Raw genomic sequence first — 23,311 nt, forward strand, 5'->3', positions numbered from 1 at the left:
CCAACGACGAAGGCCCAGGCACGAGAATGGAAGCAAATGAAGATGACAGATCAACAGATTCGAGGGGGGGGGGGAGTTCTCCCCACGGCATGATTCATCCTCGCCACCATCTATCGTTCTTCGAAGTAGGTGGGGCTGTTGATATGATAAAGTTACGCGTTTCAAATAAAAGTTTATGTCGTTACATTCTTGTGACCTTTAGATCGAACGCAGCAGAAAATTAGAATGTCTGAGGAAACTGCAAAAACACCAGAATGGATGTTATTACTTGAAAATAAGAAAAAAAGGGTGAGTAGGCCTATAATAATTTATTAGTGCCGGTATTCAACAAGTTATTGCTATTATATTCAATTCGTAAGTAGGCTATGTTACAGAAGTGGGACCTGTAGGTATGTGAAAGAGCAGTGAATAACTTGATTTTGACGTTGCAATCCATTGTCAATGCAAGAATGTCATCGTATATACGAGATCAGTTTAAGATATTGAAGCCCTTCCTTTGTTTACAAGTCTTCTTTCATGACCTGTAAAATTTAGAGTTGATCAATGTGATAACCGTATAGTAGCTATCAAATTATTACAACACAAGTATATAATAAAAAAATATTCGGTTAAGATTATTAGGCCTATAACTAAATCATACTTTTGTAACAATTGGAGGGGGGGACGTAAATGACTACAGCAGTGCATTAAAATATAGCTTACAGGTACCGGTAAGTATCAAACAGTTGTTATGCTGGAGGATTTGTGGCTGCAGACTAAAAGCATATGTATATCACGATATAGGTACATCTCACAGAAACCAATGAAATAAAATAAAATTGCTCCTTCTTTGGTGTAGCTTTTCTGGAGAATTACCAGTAAACATCTTTGATATTAATATTTTTATATGTATTGCAAGTTCTTTTCTGCAGAGAACACAGTTTGGTGACGTATTGGTACTTACCTATATTAGACTTACACAATTATTGGTTGGTTTTAGTTTTAATTTATTCTCCTTTATCTTCAGCCACATCGCTTAGCACACGAGATTGGAGCAGGTGCACCTTGTCTGAGCTGTGGAGATGCATGTCCAGGGTTAGATTTACATTTTTGGAGGTAGGTCTAAGTGCATGATTGCTTTCTGTCAGTATAGCAACAACTAATTGAACCAGGAGAGCCTTTACCACATAGTTCAAACAGTAGAGAATTTTATTTTGATAATGAGGGATAATGATACCAAGAAAGAAACTATTTATGTAATATTTTCGTTATTTCATGCACAGTGCTTTAGTTCGTTACGTGATCAATTTGACCCAGGAGGAAATAAATACAGACGTAAAATACGAATAATCATAATTAACAGCATAATTTATATTAGTAGGTATTTATTATTAAGTAATTATTCATAACTGTGAGAAATGTTGAAATAATAAATAAAATTTGTGACTATTCGTGGGAATAAACTCAGTAGGAATACCTATGCCATTTTCCTTTTTGTCCAGGTTTTCTTACTTTATATTTTAAGGGTGAAACTTACCTGTCTTCCTCTATTACTACATATGCTAGTGGATTATACTGATTTTCTAGTTGTCTAATTTGTCAACTTTGTTTTCATTTTCGGTACTGACAAATACTACAATTGCTAGTTACTTTCTAACTATATATCCATGTAAGTCATATCTTATCGTATTAATTTTGTAGGAAGTCATGTCGAAACTGTAGATGCAAGAAAGAGGAACATGATGTACGAGATGACGAAGGTTATGAACAGTTTGAAATTCTCTTTGCCAGTACTGGTGTTGGAAAAAAGAAACGAACTGGCGCCTGTAAGTTTTGAAGACATGTTATTTTATTTTTTATAGTTTATAGCACGATGATTAATCTGAAATGGTGCTTTTGTCGAAAATTATTTGATGAAAGCTTAATGTTCATGTGTTTTTATATGGATATTTGAAAATATGTATTTACATTTTAAAAATTCCAAATAATGTGAAATAAAATTTAAAATATAAACTCGGGTGACTTTGTCCGAAACTTAAAACACAATTACGAGTTTCTATTACAGCGTAAATAAAATATTTATTTACCTAAGAATCCTAGCCCTAGTGATTATAGTTTAAAATGACCTTGAAAACTCGGCATATGTCTGTTAATAAGGTATTAATAATGTACATTGTTTCTCTTGTAGTTTTAAATATAAAAGTCCCTGAAACATCCGTTAGTGTCTCCAATACAGTTGGAAGTAGTGGCAATACCAGCTCTAACACTACTGCAAATAAGAAAGGCATTGCATTTGATTGGATTCCTCCAGATGTCCCCGAGGATGTGGTGAGTTTAAATTATCTAACATTTTCTGTTTTACCTCATCATAACAGTTCAAAAGAGTTGAGAGTGTGGGGAGGAGCTCCTAAAGTTTATAAAATACCCCAGTTACTAGCGTCTCGTATAGCCTCTCTTCATTAAACTCCTCACACTTGTCTGCTGGAGGAGAACTGCTTTTATTCGCACCATAAAACTGAATTGCTTGGAGGAGGTATGTTTCCTAGTCTTGAATGGCCACCTGCTTAATAGAAGGTACAGTGAAACTTGTGTAATTCGAACGTTTTTAATTCGAATTATTCTTTATTTCGAAAGTTTTCCTTTGTCCCCTTGAATTTGCTATGGAAACAGTGCATAAATGTCGTCTTTTATTCGAACATAATTTTGTTTAATTCGAAGAAAAAAAATCCAGAATGGACATGAGTTTTACAGTGAAATGTGGCAAAGGCGGAACGAGCCAGTACTGTAACAAATTGACCTGACCATAGGGGTTGGAGGCTGGAACCGGGAATGCATTGTATCTCCTTTTCGGAGAAAGTGGTCCCAGTGCAGGTTGACAACCCTTGGAGTGTCATTCACCTCGAAAGTACAGTTACTGTACTCAGTTAAAACGGTCACTTGCATTGCTTTTCACAAACTCCGAAACCCCGATCTTTCACTTCCGAGAGCTAAGAAGATTCATTCAGGGACACCAAAATGTGCATGGTTCTCTGTTTGATGCATTAAATAAACTGGAGGACTTTACAGTAACCCAGCAAATCAATAAAAAGAAACAGACTAAAATCACATCCTACTTAACAAAGGCCTAGTAAGGTATGTTTTTTTAACTACTGCATGTGTTGTGCATAAATGTTTACTAATTACTGTATCGTACTGTATTTATGTAATAGGCCTATCATTATACAGCACTATATTTTCTTGTATTATAATACCCTGTTGTCTTGAAATGTTATAGTAATACATAGTACATACAGTACACCTGTAGTTTGCCTTCTGCAGTACCATTTTTTTAATTCGAATTTTTCCATAATTCGAATTTTTTCTTATGCCCTTCAGATTCGAATTACACAAGTTTCACTGCCCCAGAATTAAATTTTGTCCTGCAGAGTGGAGATTAAGTAAAAGGCAAGCAGCCCTCTTCCTCGAAAAAAGAAATGTATGCCACATTTTATAATCAAAATATGTATATTAAGAAATGGATGAGAATTAAGAATAGGCCTATGGCAAATAGTTACACTATATGGTACAATTTTTTCGATGCATTGCATGAAAATTAACGAAAATGGCTTATACATGATCAGTATCAGGACCTTCGACTAGTGAATGGATATCTAGCCTGAAAATGGCAGCAAATTTAGCAGCAGATCTCTCGACAGTACCCAGTGCAGACATGGCTGCCCGGAGATTGAAACTTTAGCACACGTCTTGGGATTCTGTGAACAGGGATTGCTCCTGAGGAACTCTAGACATCATCTTGTAAGATACAAAATTGCTGCCGCATTAAGAAATAAGGGCTGGATAGTAGAAGAAGAAACCTCCTATCTAGCTGAAAATGGGTCAACGAGACGAGTAGATATTTTAGCGTACAATGCTGACACTAAACAGGGCATCATTGTGGACCCCACAATACGTTTTGAAGTAGAATGTCATCAGTCAGCCGAGGTCCACCTTGAGAAGAAGTCGATCTATGAGCCTACAGTCAACTATTTCAAGCTGAAATATGCCTTAATTCACGTTGAGGTATTCGGCTTGCTCATAGGTGCTAGAGGGACTATACCATCTTTTTTCGAAGAATTTCGACAGCAGTTTGCTCTGCCAACATCTCTGAGGGATGACATTGTGATAATTGTGTTAAAAAAATCCTGCCAAATCCTAATTAATCACATAGTGCCACATTAATAGCAATTGTAATTTTTCACACCCTTTTCTTCGTTTCCCTTCTTTAAAATTTAATATCTATGTTTACATATGTATAATATTTTTTTTTTTGAGGATATACTGAGTCCAGAAGGGCTACCCTCAATGGGGGGCAGTTTACTATTATTATATTATTTTGTAAATAGCAATAGTGATCGTCAGAAAATCTAGTTTAATTGTTTGAACATGTTTTTTTTGTTCTTCCACTTTTAGGCTGCAGAGTACATGCAGCAGTTACCTCCATCCAAGCTTCCAATATCAGGTAGTGATGGTGCATTGTATAGACGGCAGCAGTTAGAGAAACAAGTTCCATTGCATGATTTGGATGCTTCAAAGTGTCATGGATTGACACCAGATGAAATACAAGGGTTAGTATTTTAAAATAATCCTGAGATCAGTGTTAATAAATCTTCTAGTTATCTCGTTACTGTCCACCACTGTGGAGTAACCCGGGCCGGGTTCAAATTCTGGGTGGTGCAAGTTACCTGATTGAGGTTTTTTCCGGGGTTTTCCCGCACCCTACCAAGAACAAATTCTGGGTAATTTTCGGTACTGGATCTTAGACTCATTTCGCTGGCATTATCACCTTCATCTCACCCAGATGCTAGAAGATAACCGTAGTAGTTGATAAAGCATGGTAAAATAACCAATTTAAAAAAAATCTCGTTACTGGAACTTAATACAATTAGTACATGGTGTTATAATTAATTGCATTTGTTATGAATAGTGAAACTTCATTTAAATTATACTGGAGTAATTTTTATTTCATCTATCATCTGCCATGTGTTAGTACAATTAATGTAATTATATTATCGTAAAATATTGTATTGGCCTGAATCTAGTACGACCTCGAATATAATATCACCCGAAGTTTTCAAATGTTAGGATGCGTATTTTCCGGGCTAGAGGGCCGTGGTCTGTCGGTGTTACAACTAAACGTTTCGTCCACTACTCCGGTGGACATCTTCAGTGGCGTGGTACACGTGTGTGGAGAGATCTGCTGTGTGCACACGTGTACCACGGAGTAGTGGACGAAACGTTTAGTTTTAACACCGACAGACCACGGCCCTCTAGCCCAGAAAATACGCATCCTATCACGCCGGCCGTGAAAGCTTACATTCCAAGATTTTCAGATGTTGTTTTTAGGAAAATAAAAACATTACACTATATACAATGTACACATTACAAATGTTATAAAATGGAAGAAAACTAATAAACTGTACCTTTATCTCCAAGTTCTAAGTTTTTAGCATCACACACTTCTGTTTCACTCCCATTCTTCCTCTTTTTCGCAGTCCTCACAGAAATAACAAAAATAATTTTAGGGAGAAAGGAACAACACTAAAAAGTAATTAAGGTAGTACCGTAATTTCTTTCAAATCCTTCATTACTTTCCACATTTGTGGAGTAATGGTTAGCACATCTGGCCGCAAAACCAGGTGGCCCAGTTACTTGGTTGAGATTTTTCTGGGGTTTTCCCTCAACCCATTATGAGCAAATGCTGAGTAACTATCGGTGCCGGAATCTGGGCTTATTTCACCAGCATTTTCACCGTCATCTCATTCAGACGCTAAATAACTTAAGATGTTGATAAAGCATTGTAAAATAACCTACTCCTTCAGTACTACCCATTGCAGTATCTGATTGGTAGTTAGATTGCGATTGTTGATTAATTACGTAAATAATGTGCACTGCATCTTTGTACAGATATAATTATTTACAGACTTTTGCTTTCGTATTTTACATGAATTTACTAATTCTTCAGACTTAAACACGTTAATAGTAATATACGTTACAAGAGCGGTATGTTGACGTTTTCATGTTCGAGGAAAAGATTGAAAAAACGAAACGTAGTTGAGCTTTTTTAATTTCCAAGAACATGAAAACAAACATACCGCTCGTGTATCGTACATTATTTTGTGCGAAGATCGTTTATTACATTCCTGAAAGACGAATTTCTAATTAGTTGCAATGAAATCTCCATGTTGGTTTCTGTTTAATGACGGCAACTTCGGAAAACCAAAATATCTTTCTTCAACATTGTTACTATAAAATGTTTTCTGTGTTTACTATACTCCAGCAGGCCGTGATATACGTCTGTCTTTTTTTTCCCCCAGTCTATAAATGCGAACTTAAAACAAACGGTAAGGTTATGTAATGATTTATTTTTCATTTTAATATTTTAACAATATTATTTATATAACATATTGCAGTAATAACATCGGCATCTGGAATCTTGTTGATTTTTTCACGGCTTCCTTAATGTTACTTGTATCAGGAATGCAATAAGTTTCGTGGAGTAGTAGACTCTACTTAATTTTTGCAAATATTTAAAAACAATAATTAACAGTGCAATTTAGATGCAATTGCAGTGGTAAGTTTCCAATTTATAATTATTACTATGTTAAACGTCTCTAAAATAATATGTTAAAAGCCTAAAGCAGTAAAATGAATGTCGCGCTTAAGCGGTAAGAAGAGGGAAATTGTTATGTGTGTTACGTTGGGAATACTGAATGTGGTATTTCACACTTACCGCGTATTGGTTTTGTGCGGAAAACAAGCAAATACACACGATCTCGCACAAAATAAATTTAACCAATGTATGAGAGAGTGTAGGGTAATATTATGGTACTGCTACAGTAACAGAAATCGGGAATAGGGTAGATCAGATTGAACATGTGATCTTGACAGTGGCAGGCCCAGTCCTGTACACGTCACAGAAGAAGATGCTGCATGATAAGTTGATAGTACAGTCTGCGTAACATATAAGGAGGCTTCTTTCACATTTGAAATGGCTTAGGCCTCGATTATAATATGAGTCCGGTTTTTGTGGCATGGTTTTTATGCAAAAAACATCATGTTAGATTCGGGCCAATACGGTAATAAATGGCAGATTTTAAATGAAGATGATGTATGCTCACAATTATTAATGGAAGCAATTCAAGGCTTATATCAAAATTCCTTTTCTTTTTTTTCCTTCTTTCCTCCTTGATAATTTCGTTTCTGAGTCTTACAAGTTAGTGCCCTTAGAGGAGGAATAATAATATTCTTTTGGATGACACACGAGACATGTAATGCAGCTATTAGGGAGAAACTTATAAGATAGACTGAATGTCTTACATGTCAGTATATTTATTTATTTATATCTATAACAGAGCAAAGCCCCAATTACAATAGACAGTACAGATATTTGTTTAAAAACATAGAATTGCAGATAATATGAAAAAAGAGATAAATCAGATACAAATGCAAGATATAAGTTTAAATACAAATTAAAAATGAAAAAAAAAAAAAAACACAGATACTACCTAAATAAAAGACACAGATATAGATATAAATGCAAATACAAAATAAAAATACATGGAAAATAGTTAAGTATAGATGGCATAGCCAGAAGTGTAAAATGTAACTATAATTGGCAAATTACAGAGTAACAAATAGATAGCAATATTATTTAAAATCAACTACCTTCAGTATATTAATAAGAAAATGTTTATATTTCATGTAAGAAATGCTGAAATCTAAATCCCATTTGAACACATTTTTAACACTGATGAATTTTTATGTGCTCAAGTGTTTTTTATAATATAACAATTGACGATTTCTTAAATGTGATGTTCTAGCGTTAATATTACTATAGGATTTAATATAATTATTAGATAGTTTGAGAAGTCTGTACTTTATACACTTCTAATATTCTGAATAATATTTGCATTTGCTTTCAGACTACAGCAATACTTGGAAAATTTGAAGAATAATGTTGTGGGCCAAGGTCGTGTTACAAAGGTAACTGTTACTCTCTTGCCTTCCGAATTTGGAGTTACTTATGCACTTTGTTTGAGTTGAAATAACTGTAACTTGAATTATTAAATTTTTTAACACCTTGATTTACATTTATTTAAAAGGAAATGTGATTAATTATATCACAAAGACAAGGATTTTTTTTTGTTGTTAAAATGTTATTGTATTCCAGGCTAAGAAGTCAGAAGCTATTTTTTTTTGTGGAGTTAGAGTTTGTGTGAAATAGTAGACTTTGATGTAAAGTCTTTTAAACAAATACTATTTTAACATTTTTGTTACTCTGTAAATCATAGATGGCATCAATTTTCTTAAGGAGATTCAATATTGCATTGATTCATATACGGAAATAATCTTTGTAACCTTGACTTGTGTACTTTGACTATGTCCAGACCAATCTATACTCTTTTTGCTGTAAGAAAAATCCTAATGTAAACAATAGCACGTGACTGAAGTGAGGCTTCATTGGCTGCTGTTTGGCGCCATAGATTCTCAGTACGTGTTCCCGCCTACTGTTGTACATTCTGTTTCATGTTAAACATTTCCAGTTACTCGTCAAGTAGGCCTAACCTTACTACTGTGCATTCGTTTGCTTAGGAAACATTTATTTTATAATTACTGTAATTAAATTATTTTTAAGTCTTATGTCTTCACAATGGACAGTTGAGGATGCAAAAGCCATACTTCAGTACCACGTGCTTACGTGAACAACTACGAGCTCAAGTGACGCCAGCTTGTTACAAGAACAGACTACCTCAGTATTACTGTTGGTAGTCATCTGCATTCATAGTACATAACAAAATATAAAAGTAGCTTTTCTTTTACATAGCGTTTTACATATGAGTAAAGTTAAATGTTTCATCGTATTTAACAATTAGAATTCAATGTTTTATTTTCAAATAATGCAAGATTGTGGTTTCCAAATACGAACTATATTTTCCTGCGTCATGTGAGTGTTTCGACTGGGAGCCAATCACAGGTATGACAGCAACGTGCTTATGTTTACATTAGGATTTTTCTTACAGCGAAAACAGTATAGTGCGGTAAATTTTTGCTGACTCTCTCTGTATAACTTAAGTCTGACCCTTATAATCACTTTCAGTTGTGAAAGAGTAATGGAACGGAGAAAAATTCTCTCCGGCGCCGGGATTTGAACCCGGGTTTTCAGCTCTATGTGTTGACGCTTTATCCACTAAGCCACACCGGATTCCACCCACCCCGGCGTCGGAAGAATCGTCTCAGTTTTTTAAGTTCCAACTCTTGGGTTCCCTCTGCACTACGTCATAGATGTCTATGAACGTAGGACTGAAGTCCACACATGTGCTGAGGTGCACTCGTAATGAGTGACTAGTTGGCCAGGATCCGACGGAATAAGCGCCGTCTTAAATCACGAAGTGATTTACGCATATCATATATATTATTTTAATGTGCCGAAGTACATATGATTTTCCATGCAGATATTCTGCGTCATCATACGGTGAAAGAGAATTTTTCTCCATTCCATTACTCTTTCACCGTATGATGACGCAGAATATCTGCATGGAAAATCATATGTACTTCGGTACATTAAAATAATATATGCTTTCAGTTGTGATCTGCAACAATAACTGTTAACAGTCTGGGAGTTCTTATTTTGACATTGAAACTCAAAACAGTTCTGGTGAGCTGATATTTTCTGCCAGTGACGTGAGATAAATATTGTACACAAGGAAATTATTGTTGGCAATAAATTCATAAGATCGACTTTGTAGTTGTATATAGCACGTTTTTCTAAAATTGCTTTTCTTTTCTTACACAGCTTCCTGTCCTGTATGCTGAACAACGGTTGCCTTACTCAGGACCTGCTCGACACCAGTCTGTCACTGTGGCACATTCAGCTGTTACAGGAGAAAGCAGACCAATTAGAATTGCAAGTTCTCACTCTGCTCAATGCCTCAGGTCACTTCCTTCAATACCTCTCCCACGTCCTTTCACCACACAGCACTACGACAAGGATGATCCCAATAGTTTTCCCCCTCCTCCTCCTCTGCCAGATTCTCTTCCTACCAGTACCACAAACTTGAAAACACCAAGTGCATTTCTACCTTCAGTCCAGAATAATGTCATCTTTCAAAGCAGCTCTGCTGATTCACAACTTGTTGCTGACCATTTTCCTTATGATTTGGTGTATTCTGAACAGGGTGTACAACCTTCTGCGCAACTTCCAGGAGGGAAGCAAGCAAATTTCCTTCCTTCAACTCTCACTAAAGGTCATATGAGTGGTGGTCCAACCTTAACACATGCTAGAGATGGAGCTTTTGTTTCAGAACAGCAAGCACACGATATTGCCTATTCCACACAAATTCCTGTTGGACTGGTCAGTCAGCAGACAAGAGCATTGAATACATCAAAAGAAGGCTCTCAAACAGATAAAGAAAATCAACTGCCTCCATTTCATAATGCAAATATTCCATCAAAAAGTAATTCTTCTTCAAGAGATGGGATTGTTACAGCATCCAAACACCCATCAGCTGTTTCGTTTTCAACAGGACTGCAGTCAGGGACAGCTTTGATTGGAAATGCACCGAATGTAGGTAGAGCTTCAGTGCAGGATGAAACAAGTCCTGCTATTCTGAAACCTATTGATGGCTCTTATTCCTCCCAGTTAGGTGATAACTTAAGCCATTTTCCAAGTCTTCAATCAGGTAATTTCTTGCAAGGTGGAATTATATCTTCAGAAAAATACCCAAGTGACGTTGCACAGTCTTCAGTACATCCAGGGCACAAGCATTCTCTTAATACAGTTCCTTTGAACAGAAGTGGTGACAGGATACCTCGGGATGATTCTTTCTCTCAGAGCACTGGCAGTCTTTCAGATAAGTCTGTACCTCATGGAAACCAGGACACTATTCTTTCTCACGATGCAACATTTGTGCCATATTCCTCAAATATTTCGGGGCAGGTAGTTCATTCCGAATCTATCGGAGGAGACTCCATGCCTAAATCAGCATTTGTGATGCAGCAAAGTCATCTTCCACAGCAAGAGGGACTTGAAGTTGCAAATGTTGACTATTCTTTGGCAGAAAAACTCGGGCAGCTATCAGGTGTGTATTTCATTTTTGTGTCAGATTTTATATTCGTTCTATCCTTTACACTCCTACATGCAATTAAAAAACAGTGTCATGAAGAACAAGTAATGTGCTTTTAATGTTTCCGTCTTGACTTATTTATAATATCAATCCAAAAATCACTCTGCATTTATTAAACTCAAAATTACACATCAGACTAAAAGACTATACTGTACATAACTTCAACAGATTTTCAAGATTTCTGAAAAGAGAAAGCCATATCTCAGGCGAATTGTATTGAGAACTTGTTGAGGCAGGGTTTATTTCCCGTAAGTTCTGTTCAATCCTTAAAATGCAGTTTTAAGCCCCCAAACTACAGCCATTGTCCATTAGGGTCGTAGCATACCTGACTACAGTGGTAAATTGCACTGCAAGAACGTGCTATACAAGAAGCTCTATGCTGGCTGCAATATTTCACTGCATTTGAAATATAAAAATTGAAATAAATTTTAAAATTTTGGGGTACACAGTTCCCCCATGTTAGATACGAATTCGCAGTATATTGGACACTATTAAATGGGACTTCTACTATATTACAGTTTATCAAGTTAAAAGAAATATTCCCATTTGTATTTTACATAAAATATACATAAATGGAGTTCCGCGCCATGGCGTCACGGTCTAAGGCATCCTGCCTAGGACTCGCATTACGGAATACGCTCTAGTTCGAGTCCTCATGGGGGAAGAAATTTTCTCATGAAATTTCGGCCAGTGTGTGGGACTGGTGCCCACCCAACATCGTGATGCAGTTGGTAGCAAAAATCCAGTTTCCCAAACCAGCTATAACGGCTGGGGGGATCATCGTGTTAACCACACGATATCTCTATACTGGTTGGATGATCGTCCATCTCTGCTTCGGTATGCGGACGTGAGGCCAGCAGCCAGCTGGTTGGTCTTGGCCCTTCATGGGATGTAGCGCCATGGATTTTTTTTATATACATAAATGGAATCATATATTGACGAGGTAATGAAAGGTGAAAAATACCTCCCTATTTCTCCTGCACCTTCATGCCTTCTTATGTATATGTGGAACAGCTTTGCAATTTTATACTGTATGTATATATCTTTTTGACAGGTCTAGGAGATAGTACACAAGTTGAGGAATACCGTGTGGAGTGCCATAAATGCAAAGAGGTTTTGCTGGGAGGTCAGGTTGCTGTACTAGCAGAACGAGCAGGGAAACAGGCAGCTTGGCATCCACAGTGTTTTGTTTGCTGTACTTGTGAGGTGTGTTTATGTTGTTTGTTTTTCGTATTGAATTTGTTAATATGTGAAATCGATCAATTGAGAACTTCGTAAAGTTAAATAGTTTACAAATACAAATTACGTCTAACATTGCTTACATTACAGCAGGCAATGCTGTCATGGTAATTTTTCTCTTGGCCATACACCCCACCCCTTGTTTTCTCCTTTGAAATATATTTTACTCTCCTCTCTCAATCTCTCCGACTGTCATTTAATATATATATTTTTTTTATATATTAAAGAAGAAGTAAAGAAATTGTTTTGCTTTACATTTTAATTGTACAACAAGCTTGATTTAAAGAATACACCATGTAGCCCCACTGTAGATGCACACTTGTCTCGATGAATCTTGGAGTGTGTATTTGCAGCACTTCTTGTTTTTCAACCATTATTTTATACAATTCTGGATTCCAGTGCTGCAGAGGTGGACAGTTTTTGTTTATGAACATCAAACAAAATACATTAGGAACAGCAAGAGATGATCTAAGATCTGTACAGATCTCCGCTTACTAAACTTAGGCACCCATATACTGTATGGCTCCATACAGACAAAATTTTCTTTTCACCATACGATTAATTAATATGGCCTCCATTTCAGCACTGACAGCATGTATATAAATATTTAATAAAATGCTCAAAATCACTCCAGACTATTAAACATGATTATCTAATTATAAAGCAATTAAGTAGTTTATAAGGCCTTTATAAATATAACATTAAAATGGTGGTCTAGTGACTAGAGTGCTGGACTTATAATCCTATGGAGCTAGGTTCAATTCCTGGAATACCCTCGATTTATAACTTGTGTTGGGCAAGTCCGTGGTCCAGGTAACACAGGGGTTTTCTTCAGGAGCTCTGGTTCCTCTGTGGCATCCCAACAAATCTCCATCATCATCTCATCTTGTTGTGGATGTAGCATAGACTAGCCTCCTATGGTACATCCTGGGGCCCGTTTCACAATTCTTACAAATTACAAATTAACAATTTACAAATAACAAGTAAAAGTTTACAAATGCTTGTAAATTGCGTTTCACAATGCTATTTTATTAGTTTGTAAAGTCTGACGAACTTTACAAAATCAGCTAAAGAAATTGACATCTTTCTCTTTCTAACTCATTGAAATTTACAAATACACATTATTGGTTACACAATATCGCCAACGACAGTTTACAAAAATTGCTAAGGAGCAGAGCTGAAGTCGCTGTATTTTTACTACTATCGATACATATTTTTACTACTATCGATACATATGTTTATATTTGGTACTAAAATAGATTATTCTAAGCTTGCTGATTCATATTTCACCAACAGAAAATATAAAGTATTGTTAAAAAAAAATTAAAAGTATTTAGATTTTTATATATTGGCGACAATGGAGTTTCATGTGATGTGATTGGTCGAGTATACCAATACATTTGTTACTTAAATGACCAAAGTTAGCACAAAATTCAGTCAAATAAGTAAATAACAGATTTGGTCCACGTATAAATATGCAATTTATAAAATAATTACTATGTCTAAACACTAAATCAGGTTAATTTTTTGTGTTGATCCATCAGTATTTATTAATGTTGCATTCCTAACCTCTCAAACATTAGTGATCCCATGAGCAGCATAAAAATTCTGTGCTATATTAAATAACATTTTGGTGATCAAAAGCCTGCCCCGAATTTAACTCTTTTAACAACATCAACTACCCTGTGGGCACTTTTCCACACTGATATCTTAGAAATTCCATTCTTATCTGCTAACCCACGGAACTGACAGCTAGTATGCATCCAATGCAAAACAATACAGTTCTCGCTTTGAGGTTAGGGCATCACTTTTCTCTTTTGGATGTTGGATATGATGTCCCATATCTTGTAGGAGAGATTCCAGCGAAACGGGACTCAAAACGACTTCAGAATACCGCGTAAGTAGTGCCGCTATTGCATTATTGAATTATTTATTTTTGGTGTAAGGAACTTCTTTATTAAGTGTGAGTATTTAGGTATTAAATACAGTCTTCGTATATAAATACTTACGCGGTATTCTGAAGTATAGCGCGGGACTCATTCGAAACCTTTCTTTAAATTTATACAATGATATGAACATGTTAGCCTATTAATTCTTGCCCGGAGAATTTTACGTATATGTCTTTGTTTGGTTAGGCCTAAATTCAATATCTTCGTTTGAGTCATTAGAACTTCTTAATAACATCAAAATTGCTTTAGTTTAATTCTTAATATTATCCAGTTACTCAAAAATTAATTTAATAAGTATGTCTTTATTGTATTTATTCATAATTTGTTGCAATATCAAACTTTACACATCTCAGAGGTATTGTAGAAAATGTGCTAATTTTACAAGTAAAATTTACACGTTTGTAAAATTACTTTTCATTGTGAAACAGAATACTTGTAAAATGAGCAAAATATAATTTGTAAAGATTTGATTTCCTAAGTTCAACATTACAAACAAAGATTGTGAAACAGAAGTTTACAATTTACAAAGATTGTAAACATTGTGAAACAGGCCCCTGGGCAACAATTGTGTCTTCATAATTGGCTTCATATAGGTGAATGATGAACAAATTACCTGCCATTGGTATTAAAAAAAAATAAAAAAACAACCTCTGTCTTGTACTAAGATGTATGCATAAAAGTGTAACACAAAAAAATGGGGGTCGGAGTTGAAGTGTAATTTTATGATAGGCTTGGCTGAACATTTTACACAAATTTGACTATATTTTGAAGACTTATTAATAACTTATGTAAATTGTTCTGTAGGAATTGCTGGTGGATTTGATTTACTTCTTCCATAAGGGTGATGTTTATTGCGGTCGTCACTATGCAGAACTGCTGGATATTCCTCGATGTTTTGCTTGTGATGAGGTACGTAGAATTTACTGTTATTAACCACCACTTGCAGCGACATCAGATATCACTCATAGTGTATTTCTCTTAGGATATTTACCTCTAATTTTTAGGCAGTATTAAAATAGTCGTCTCATAGACTTTTTTACTATATCAAAGATATCTGACATATTGTCTTGGGCAGAAAATATTTATTTTCACTCTCTCTACTTGCTCATACACCATATATCCATTTCTTGCTATGGCTGCACTTAAAAGCGGAGACCAAACGTAAACAGTATCTCAATTGAAGGCAGAGTATCAATTGTCTGTTGGAGTGTTTTATGTTAATCAGCATTGTTATTCTAAACTGTTTACTCTGAAACTTTAGTGCTTTTGTTTCAGATACTAATGCAGTCCAGACACGCGGATTTTATTATTATATTTCTTTTGTTTTCTTCTATAATATCTACGAGTTTGTAGTATTATTTCAGAATCATCCTGTGTATGTGTGTGCTGGAAATATACTTATCGTCTAATTTTAAGATTTATTTTTATAGCTGATTTTTGTAAAAGAGTACACATGTGCGGAAGGAAAGGCATTCCATGTGAAACACTTCTGTTGCTACGAATGTGACACCCCACTTGGTGGCAAGCATTACATCCCTAAAGACAACCAGCCAGTGTGTCTCGAGTGTTACGAAACCAAGTATGGCAAGGTGAGGAATTTTACATACAATTTTTATGTTGTCAGAAAATAGCTACTGTAATTAGCTGAAAATTAGAGCGATGTGCAATAATTTATATTGAGAGAAGATATGAGGGTAGGATACAGGGTACTGTCTTTTAAAATTCGATTCCTGAGATCGATTTTAGAAGTTATTACAGAAGAAAAGTTAAGAAATCAGATCTCAATTGAACATTTTAAATTAGCATGAAAGGATTGTTCAAAACTACTTGAACTGGCATGATCATGTACGAAGAATGAATCTTGACTGAGTAATCAATCAAACAAGTCTTGTATTGTGAACTTAAAGGTCAGGAAGATGTTGGAAGGCCAAAATCGAGAAGGATTGATCAGTGAAGTTCGTATCAGACCGAAATTACCTAATTCTTGAGGATATAGACTGGAAATAGAAACAGTTACTTCCTCCTCTTTTTTTTCTCCACTCACACAAAAAAACAGTATGATATGTTTAATGGAAGTCCTCAGAACACTTTAAAATTCCTATTCTGGACAAAAATATTTTGAAAACCTACATAAACAAGATACATCCAAAACTACACTACACACTAGAAATAGAGAACAACAAATCCATTTTAATTTAATTTATTGGTCTGACCCAATATTTTGGGTTTGTCCTGGGACACAGAATAGCTCACAGTAAAATTTAAAATGAAAAATTATATAAACAGGTTTCAGACAAAAGTGATTAACATATAAGAAATAAAAATAGAACCAAGTATAATTTAAATTGAATGTACGCCATAAAGATGCTGACGAAATATCGCTACAGAAAAGACATCGCCATAACAAAATTACTGGTTGTTCTGTATGGTTGTGAAACTTGGACTCTCACTTTGAGAGAGGAGCAGAGGTTAAGGGTGTTTGAGAATAAGGTGATTAAAAATATCTAGCGCTAAGAGGGATGAAGTTACAGGAGAATGGAGAAAGTTACACAACGCAGAACTGCACGCATTGTATTCTTCACCTGACATAATTAGGAACATTAAATCCAGACATTTGAGATGGACAGGGTATGTAGCACGTATGGGCGAATGCTGAAATGCATATAGAGCATTAGTTGGGAGGTCGGAGAGAGAAAAAGACCTTTGGTGAGGCCGAGACATAGATGAGAGAATAATATTAAAATGGATTTGAGGAAGGTGGGATATGACTGTAGAGACTGGATTAATCTTGCTCAGGATAGGGATCGATGGCAGACTTATGTGACGCCGGCAGTGAACCTCCGGGTTCCTTAAAAGCCATGAGTAAGTATCATCATAACAAAAAAACATACGTTCAAAATATATAGGAAACCCACTACCATGGTAAAACACATGCACAACATCTCCAATCATCCCACACAACACAAACACACAGCATTTTGCTCCATGATACACAGACTCATCAGCATTCCTATGAACCAACAAGACTATAAAGAAGAAATACACACTATCAAATACATAGCACAGGAAAATGGATACAACCCCAACATAATAATAGACAACATCATAATAAAGAAAACGCAACACAAACACAAGAACAAAACAAATACATCACACTAACATACGAAAACAAGAATATATACGAGAATGCATCATCATTCGAGAAACTAAAATACAATATTGCATACAGAACACACTATAAAAACATCTTAACACACAAACAAATACAACTTAACAGGAGTACACAAGCTATCATGCAATAGTTGCAACGACTTCTACATTGGACAGACTGGAAGATCATTTCAAAAATGTTACAAGGAACATATCACAGCCATAACCAAACCACATAACAATTCAACCTATGCAGAACACATCACAAACTCCAATCACAACTACAACAATATAGACACTTACATGAAAATACTACACATTCAACCAAAAAACCAGAAACTAAATACACTAAAACATTATGACATATTTTATAAACATACAAAAACACATCCTTTTCAACACAATCATAAACACATCTCACCACAACAGGAAACCAGAAGACAGCACAGGATCTTCACTAGGCTTCGGACAATGAAGGATACCACTTCGAAACTAGTCAGCCAGGTAACTTGCAAAAGTTAACAAAGTAAAAACATCATAAAGTTATTCAGTCAAAAATATTTCGTTGCTGCTCCTCTAAGATCCATTATATGCTTTTAAAAAGATTTTTCAGGAGAAAGAAAACAGCATTGTCGATTTATGAGATTAAGGCTCATTCATTTCTAAGTTTTCTTATATCTTAGTAAAATAACTTTCGGAGTGTCTTTTTTCTCAATCTACATGTCGTTGTTTTCTAATAGTGATTGAGGTAAGCAATTTTCATCACTCCTCTTGCATCCAGTACATTCCAGTTAGATCTTCTGTTGTTTGTTTAGTCGTATCAAGCTTCTTGCAGTGTATTGAGGTAGTCTTGATTGAATATTGATCCTGGTTCTTGACATATGCTGCACTCTTGTGATATGACCCAGTTGAACTTGAAAATGTATTTCAGAAGTATTGATTTAGCAACACTGAATTTGTACAGAAGTATCAAGTGTGGATACTTTTTGAAAAGCTCTTAATGAGCGTTATTCAAAAATAAAAAAGTATATTGGGTGTTCCATTTAAAATAAGAGAGTTAGAGTTACTTCTGATTAAACCGGAAATAGAAAAATCGTAGTAATACCATTACTGAGTTCTTAGTATATGGTTATCCTCACACACCAAGTTTCATGTCACTGAACCACATGCTTCCAAAGTTATTTAGGTGGTGCGGGGCTTTTAACTAACCCTGTATATGCTTACATAATAATGGTAATTTTTGTACTTTAGTTTCCTTAAATAATTTAAATTGATTGTTTAGTGCACTCTTCAGCTTATAAAACATTAGGCCCGTGTTTAAAGATAATGGGACTAAAAGTATTAAAAACTATTGCATTTCTCCTCATTTCATGCTGCCCATGGTAGCTGTGGTGTACTTTGGTACTGGCAGCTTTAGTTCAACAAGGTAGGTATGGAAAGGATTAGAAAGCTTTTTATAATTGATTTTTAAGTTGTGATGCTTTATTTTATTGTGCTGTTGACGAGAGATGTTTACATTTTTTCTGACAAAAACTGCTTTGCTGTTACAAAAATAAGGGACATTTATTAAAGCAGTACTGGTACTTTTGTAAAATCGAAACCAGAGCTGTTGAATTTACAGTGCTGAACTTCAGAGATAGGCTGAGTAGCAAGTATCTCAAAATAGTACATTATGCAACGAGCCTATAATGGTAGTAATTAAGACGCAAGGATGTTTATGAAACGAGCGCGAGTTTCATAATTTTCATACGAGCTTCTTAATTACCATTATAGGCAAGTTTAATGCGACTTTTTATGCTCGACCATATTTCTAACTTGAAATTATTCATAAGTATTCATGTTATTGTTATGTGAGTGAGTGCAATAGCCTACATCATAAATTGTGAGATGTGCGCAGACACGAAAGTATTGATTTTTTCCGGGAAACGAATGTCGACGACCTTGATATTATAATCTAGAGAGTAAGATAAACATTAGTCTTAATATAACCTTGAAATTGAATTCGATATTGAAAAACGAGATGACAAATTGAATTTATTTGAATATTATTTACAATTAACGCTAATTATTATAGTAATAGAACATAACCTTCTGCGACAGTATTGGATTTCCAGCCTCCGTGACGTTTCGATATTTGTCTTTCGATTGCATATCCGAGAATAATCGAAAACCTGAACTTTAATGAATAGGTGTACTTTAATGACATACATTAAAGGACTGCTACCAGGTGTATAAATATTACATTTCGGCATTGTCGAGCATAAAGTATTTTTATCGTATTGTGCTATTCAGTATAGCATTGTGTGTGATAGTAGTAATTGCATCAGAAGGCACAAATTCATTTAAGGGAGAAGATATGAAACCTTAAAACTGGAGTAAAATTATTAAATGCATTGAGTAATATGAGTTTCAGTTCATGTTAATCACATACAGGATTCTAAAACCCGTTTTAGTTGTCTTGTTTGAAGGTTGTTAACGTACATGTAATGTAACATCACTTTATGATAACATTATCTTCAGGAAATTGTGGATGACTAATATCCAGTACAGATAAAACAGCTAGTTGCGTAAGCATATCCATCCTGACAACTTTCCTTGTTTCAAGTCTTCCATGATCCACTTCATATGTGTATGCCCATCTTCTATTCATTGACATTGAGTTACGGGACTTCTTATGACCTGGATACTACAATACAGTTTAAGGGTATATGTATGTGGACGACCACAAATATTATCAGAAAATGCAGGCTCTATATTTCTAAAATTTTATAAGTAAATGAACTCACAATTGCACAAATATTAACAAGGTATCAGAACATGACTTATTAGAATTTAAATATCTGATAAAAATATGAAAAATTTTACTAATAATATTTTTAAGGATTCACTTTTTACTTTAAATTAAATTTTCCAAAATTTGAAAATTTTCACACATATTATTTCATAACTCCACAACCATTAGACATAGAATTCTGAAATTTTGTGCCTGATTTAACATGCATTTATGCAAAAGGTAGACTATTTATTTGAAAACACAAAAATTGGGTCACAAAACAATATGTAAATTTTAATATATTTTATATATATGACAAATGAAAAATTAATCGTATTAAATTAAACAACTCTACATGTCTGAGAGTATTCTACTTTTCAGAAATAAGTGTTTATTACATGCAGCAAAAATATTAAAGATGTTCGAGAGACCATAATAATGTTATGGTTACCAAATGATGTAACTACAATTTTTTTTTTCATACTTTGATAAAACTGGTTTGAAAAATATTATTAGTAACCTTTTTTGTACTTTTATCAGATATTTAAGTTCTAATAAGTCTTTTAGCGGTACCTTGTAATTTTTGTCCAATTGTGAGTTCATTTTCTTATAAAAGTTTGATAATATTTGTGGTCGTTCACTTACATATACCCTTAAGTGAAATAAAAGTTAGAAATGCGATATAAAATGTTCTCTTTTACAATGTTCTCTTTTACTTTACCATTTTTTCAAGACATATACATTGTATTCTGAAAAAAAGAAATAATCCATGTCAAGGTCCATGCATTTTGTAATAACAGGGTCACTACAATTGAGCACTACTGAAGACACTCACAAATAAGTGAGGACCATACTTTCATTTATAAAATCTTCAATTTAGAGATAATTTTTATTTCTTCTTTCATTTGTGAGGGTAGTTGTGTGAAGGGACCAGTAATGATGAGGATATTTATATTACAATTGAAATTTACAAAATATTTGTTACATTTTAATTTATTCTTTGTTTCAGAGTTGTCATACATGCAAACTGAAGATAGCTGCAGGGGACCAGCGCGTGGGATGGAAGGATTTGAGTTGGCATGTGTCACCAAACTGTTTCCGTTGTGCTCAGTGCACAAAATCTCTCTTGGGTGGCAAGTTTGTAGTGAAGAATGAGAAACCATTCTGTAGCAAAGAATGTGTGCAGTTAGGAGCTTAATTTTTGTAAACAAATGTTAACGATAATTCCATGTGGAAAATATTTTTCATCTCCATTCATTACGCAGAGAGTATTTGTATGGAAAATATAATGGGTGACAGTGCATTATTTTTATAGCATATTTTAAATATTAGACTTCATATTAATCAAAAATGGTAGTTATACAGTTTGAGTAGATAATTACATACTGCATTTTATGCTACAATAAAAGAAATAAAATTCAGAAGATATCATTTATTATAAAAGTGCCATGTAATACCGTTTTAATGGAAAATGTCGACTTGTGGTAGCTTGCCTTGATGACGGCTTAGGAATAAATATACATTCCAGTAACGTAATACTTTTTTATAAGCTTTATATCTATGTTGAAGCATTGAATTCATGTTAGTACAGGGTTCAAGATATCGGCGGTTTTATTATGTTGTGATGTAATACACTATATTTTTGTGATAATAGATTTTTAGTTGTTTACAGTCTGTGTAACTTCTTATAGTATATTTTCGATACAGGGACTTTAAATCAAAACCTTTTTAAAACAATAAAATTTTTATGTACTTTGTACTGGTAGTTATTTATTCGAATATCAACCTGTTACAGTCTTCATCCTATGGTAAGAACTGAAAAAAGTAGGTCTAGTCATATATTGTATATAGCCACTCACGTACTTTGCTCACTTTTTTTTACCTTTTTTGGCCACTGAAAAATTGAGGTGCTTAAAATAAACGGATATTTTAGTCAAACTTTGATCTAGGTTTTATTCTAATGTAATTGAGAATACAGCAAGTTGTGCCAATATTATATTGCAATTTTTTGGCATTAAAAAGTTTTCGTAATCTTGATTTAGCAATAATTAAATTTATTGTAAACATAATGAATGTATTATCATAATCTATTCAATAGTCTATAATAATTAATAAGATTAATCAATTGATAGTTGATTGATGCACTTTGATGTTTGTGCCTAAAATTCGTGGAACAAACAAAATCCAAAATAATTGTTAAAAAATTAAGGTGCGCAAATTATGTGAGCAAATATGGTAGTATGGCTGGTTTCTAACAATAAATTCCACATTAAATTGTTCCTGTTACAATTCTACGTCATCTATCAATATGACAGTGTCCATCCTAATAATAGAGGTAGACCATTATGATACGAAATGCTGTACTGCATAAAGAAATTTTAGAGAAATGTTCTGTAAGATTTTTTACTTAAAACAGTCCCACCTATTAAACATTTTTCATGTTAAATTTCTTCTTTGTCATCGTCATCGTTATCATTGAGCCGATCTAAGTTGATCACGTGTATTTTCTTTCCTAATTGTTCAATAGTATTAAATGTGATTCTCTCTCTTTCTAAAGATGACAACTCCTTCCCTGCTCTATATAGTTCATCTTTACTCTGTATGGAGTTCTAGCTTCTATAAAAGTTTAATTTTTTTTTATATGTGTATGTAAGAGTTTAACATTCATGATGAAATTCAAAACCCACAAGCATCTTCTTTGGAAACAATTATCAGCTAATAGGAATAACTGTCTGAAAACAAAATTACACGAAACCTATGTTCCCCACACGGACATTAAAAGAATAATGTCTGCTTTCAGACTGGATGTGTATAAATTGAACTGTCATGGACAGAAACCTTGTAAAGAATCTTCCGAAAATTTCTGTTTTATGATATGTACTCTCCATTTTACTGTTTACTTTGGCGTGTATAGGAATAATTTTCTTAGAAGTTCCTACTAAAGTCAATTAACATAAAAATTTGGTTAGTATGCATGTTGATGTTGAAGTGTGTGAATTATTTTTATTTGATGGTTTAAGCTCTTCAATTGAAAATTTTAAATACAGATACAAATAATA

General features: G+C 34.3%; 1 protein-coding gene across 1 annotated transcript; it reads left to right on the top strand.

Moving 5' to 3' along the window:
* The first annotated feature begins 66 nt into the window (after positions 1–66).
* Positions 67–22,011, top strand: Tes (Testin). Its single transcript, XM_069827924.1, has 11 exons — positions 67–288; positions 1,007–1,095; positions 1,681–1,805; positions 2,168–2,307; positions 4,429–4,583; positions 7,941–8,001; positions 9,812–11,096; positions 12,196–12,347; positions 15,134–15,238; positions 15,760–15,918; positions 21,262–22,011. The coding sequence occupies exons 1-11, from the start codon at positions 226–228 to the stop codon at positions 21,448–21,450; spliced, it is 2,523 nt and encodes an 840-aa protein (XP_069684025.1). The 5' UTR covers positions 67–225; the 3' UTR covers positions 21,451–22,011.
* Positions 22,012–23,311: the final 1,300 nt, after the last annotated feature.

This window comes from Periplaneta americana, chromosome 6, assembly GCF_040183065.1.
Source record: "Periplaneta americana isolate PAMFEO1 chromosome 6, P.americana_PAMFEO1_priV1, whole genome shotgun sequence".
Classification (NCBI taxonomy): domain Eukaryota; kingdom Metazoa; phylum Arthropoda; class Insecta; order Blattodea; family Blattidae; genus Periplaneta; species Periplaneta americana.

What these genes read in the sequence shown, in the direction of transcription:
- Tes (XM_069827924.1), top strand. Translation starts at nt 226, where the DNA reads ATGTCTGAGGAAACTGCAAAAACACCAGAATGGATGTTATTACTTGAA. An exon ending in ACACCAGATGAAATACAAGG is followed by an intron (nt 4,584 to 7,940) that starts GTTAGTATTTTA and finishes ATTTGCTTTCAG; the next exon opens with ACTACAGCAATACTTGGAAA. An exon ending in GATGTTTTGCTTGTGATGAG is followed by an intron (nt 15,239 to 15,759) that starts GTACGTAGAATT and finishes TTATTTTTATAG; the next exon opens with CTGATTTTTGTAAAAGAGTA.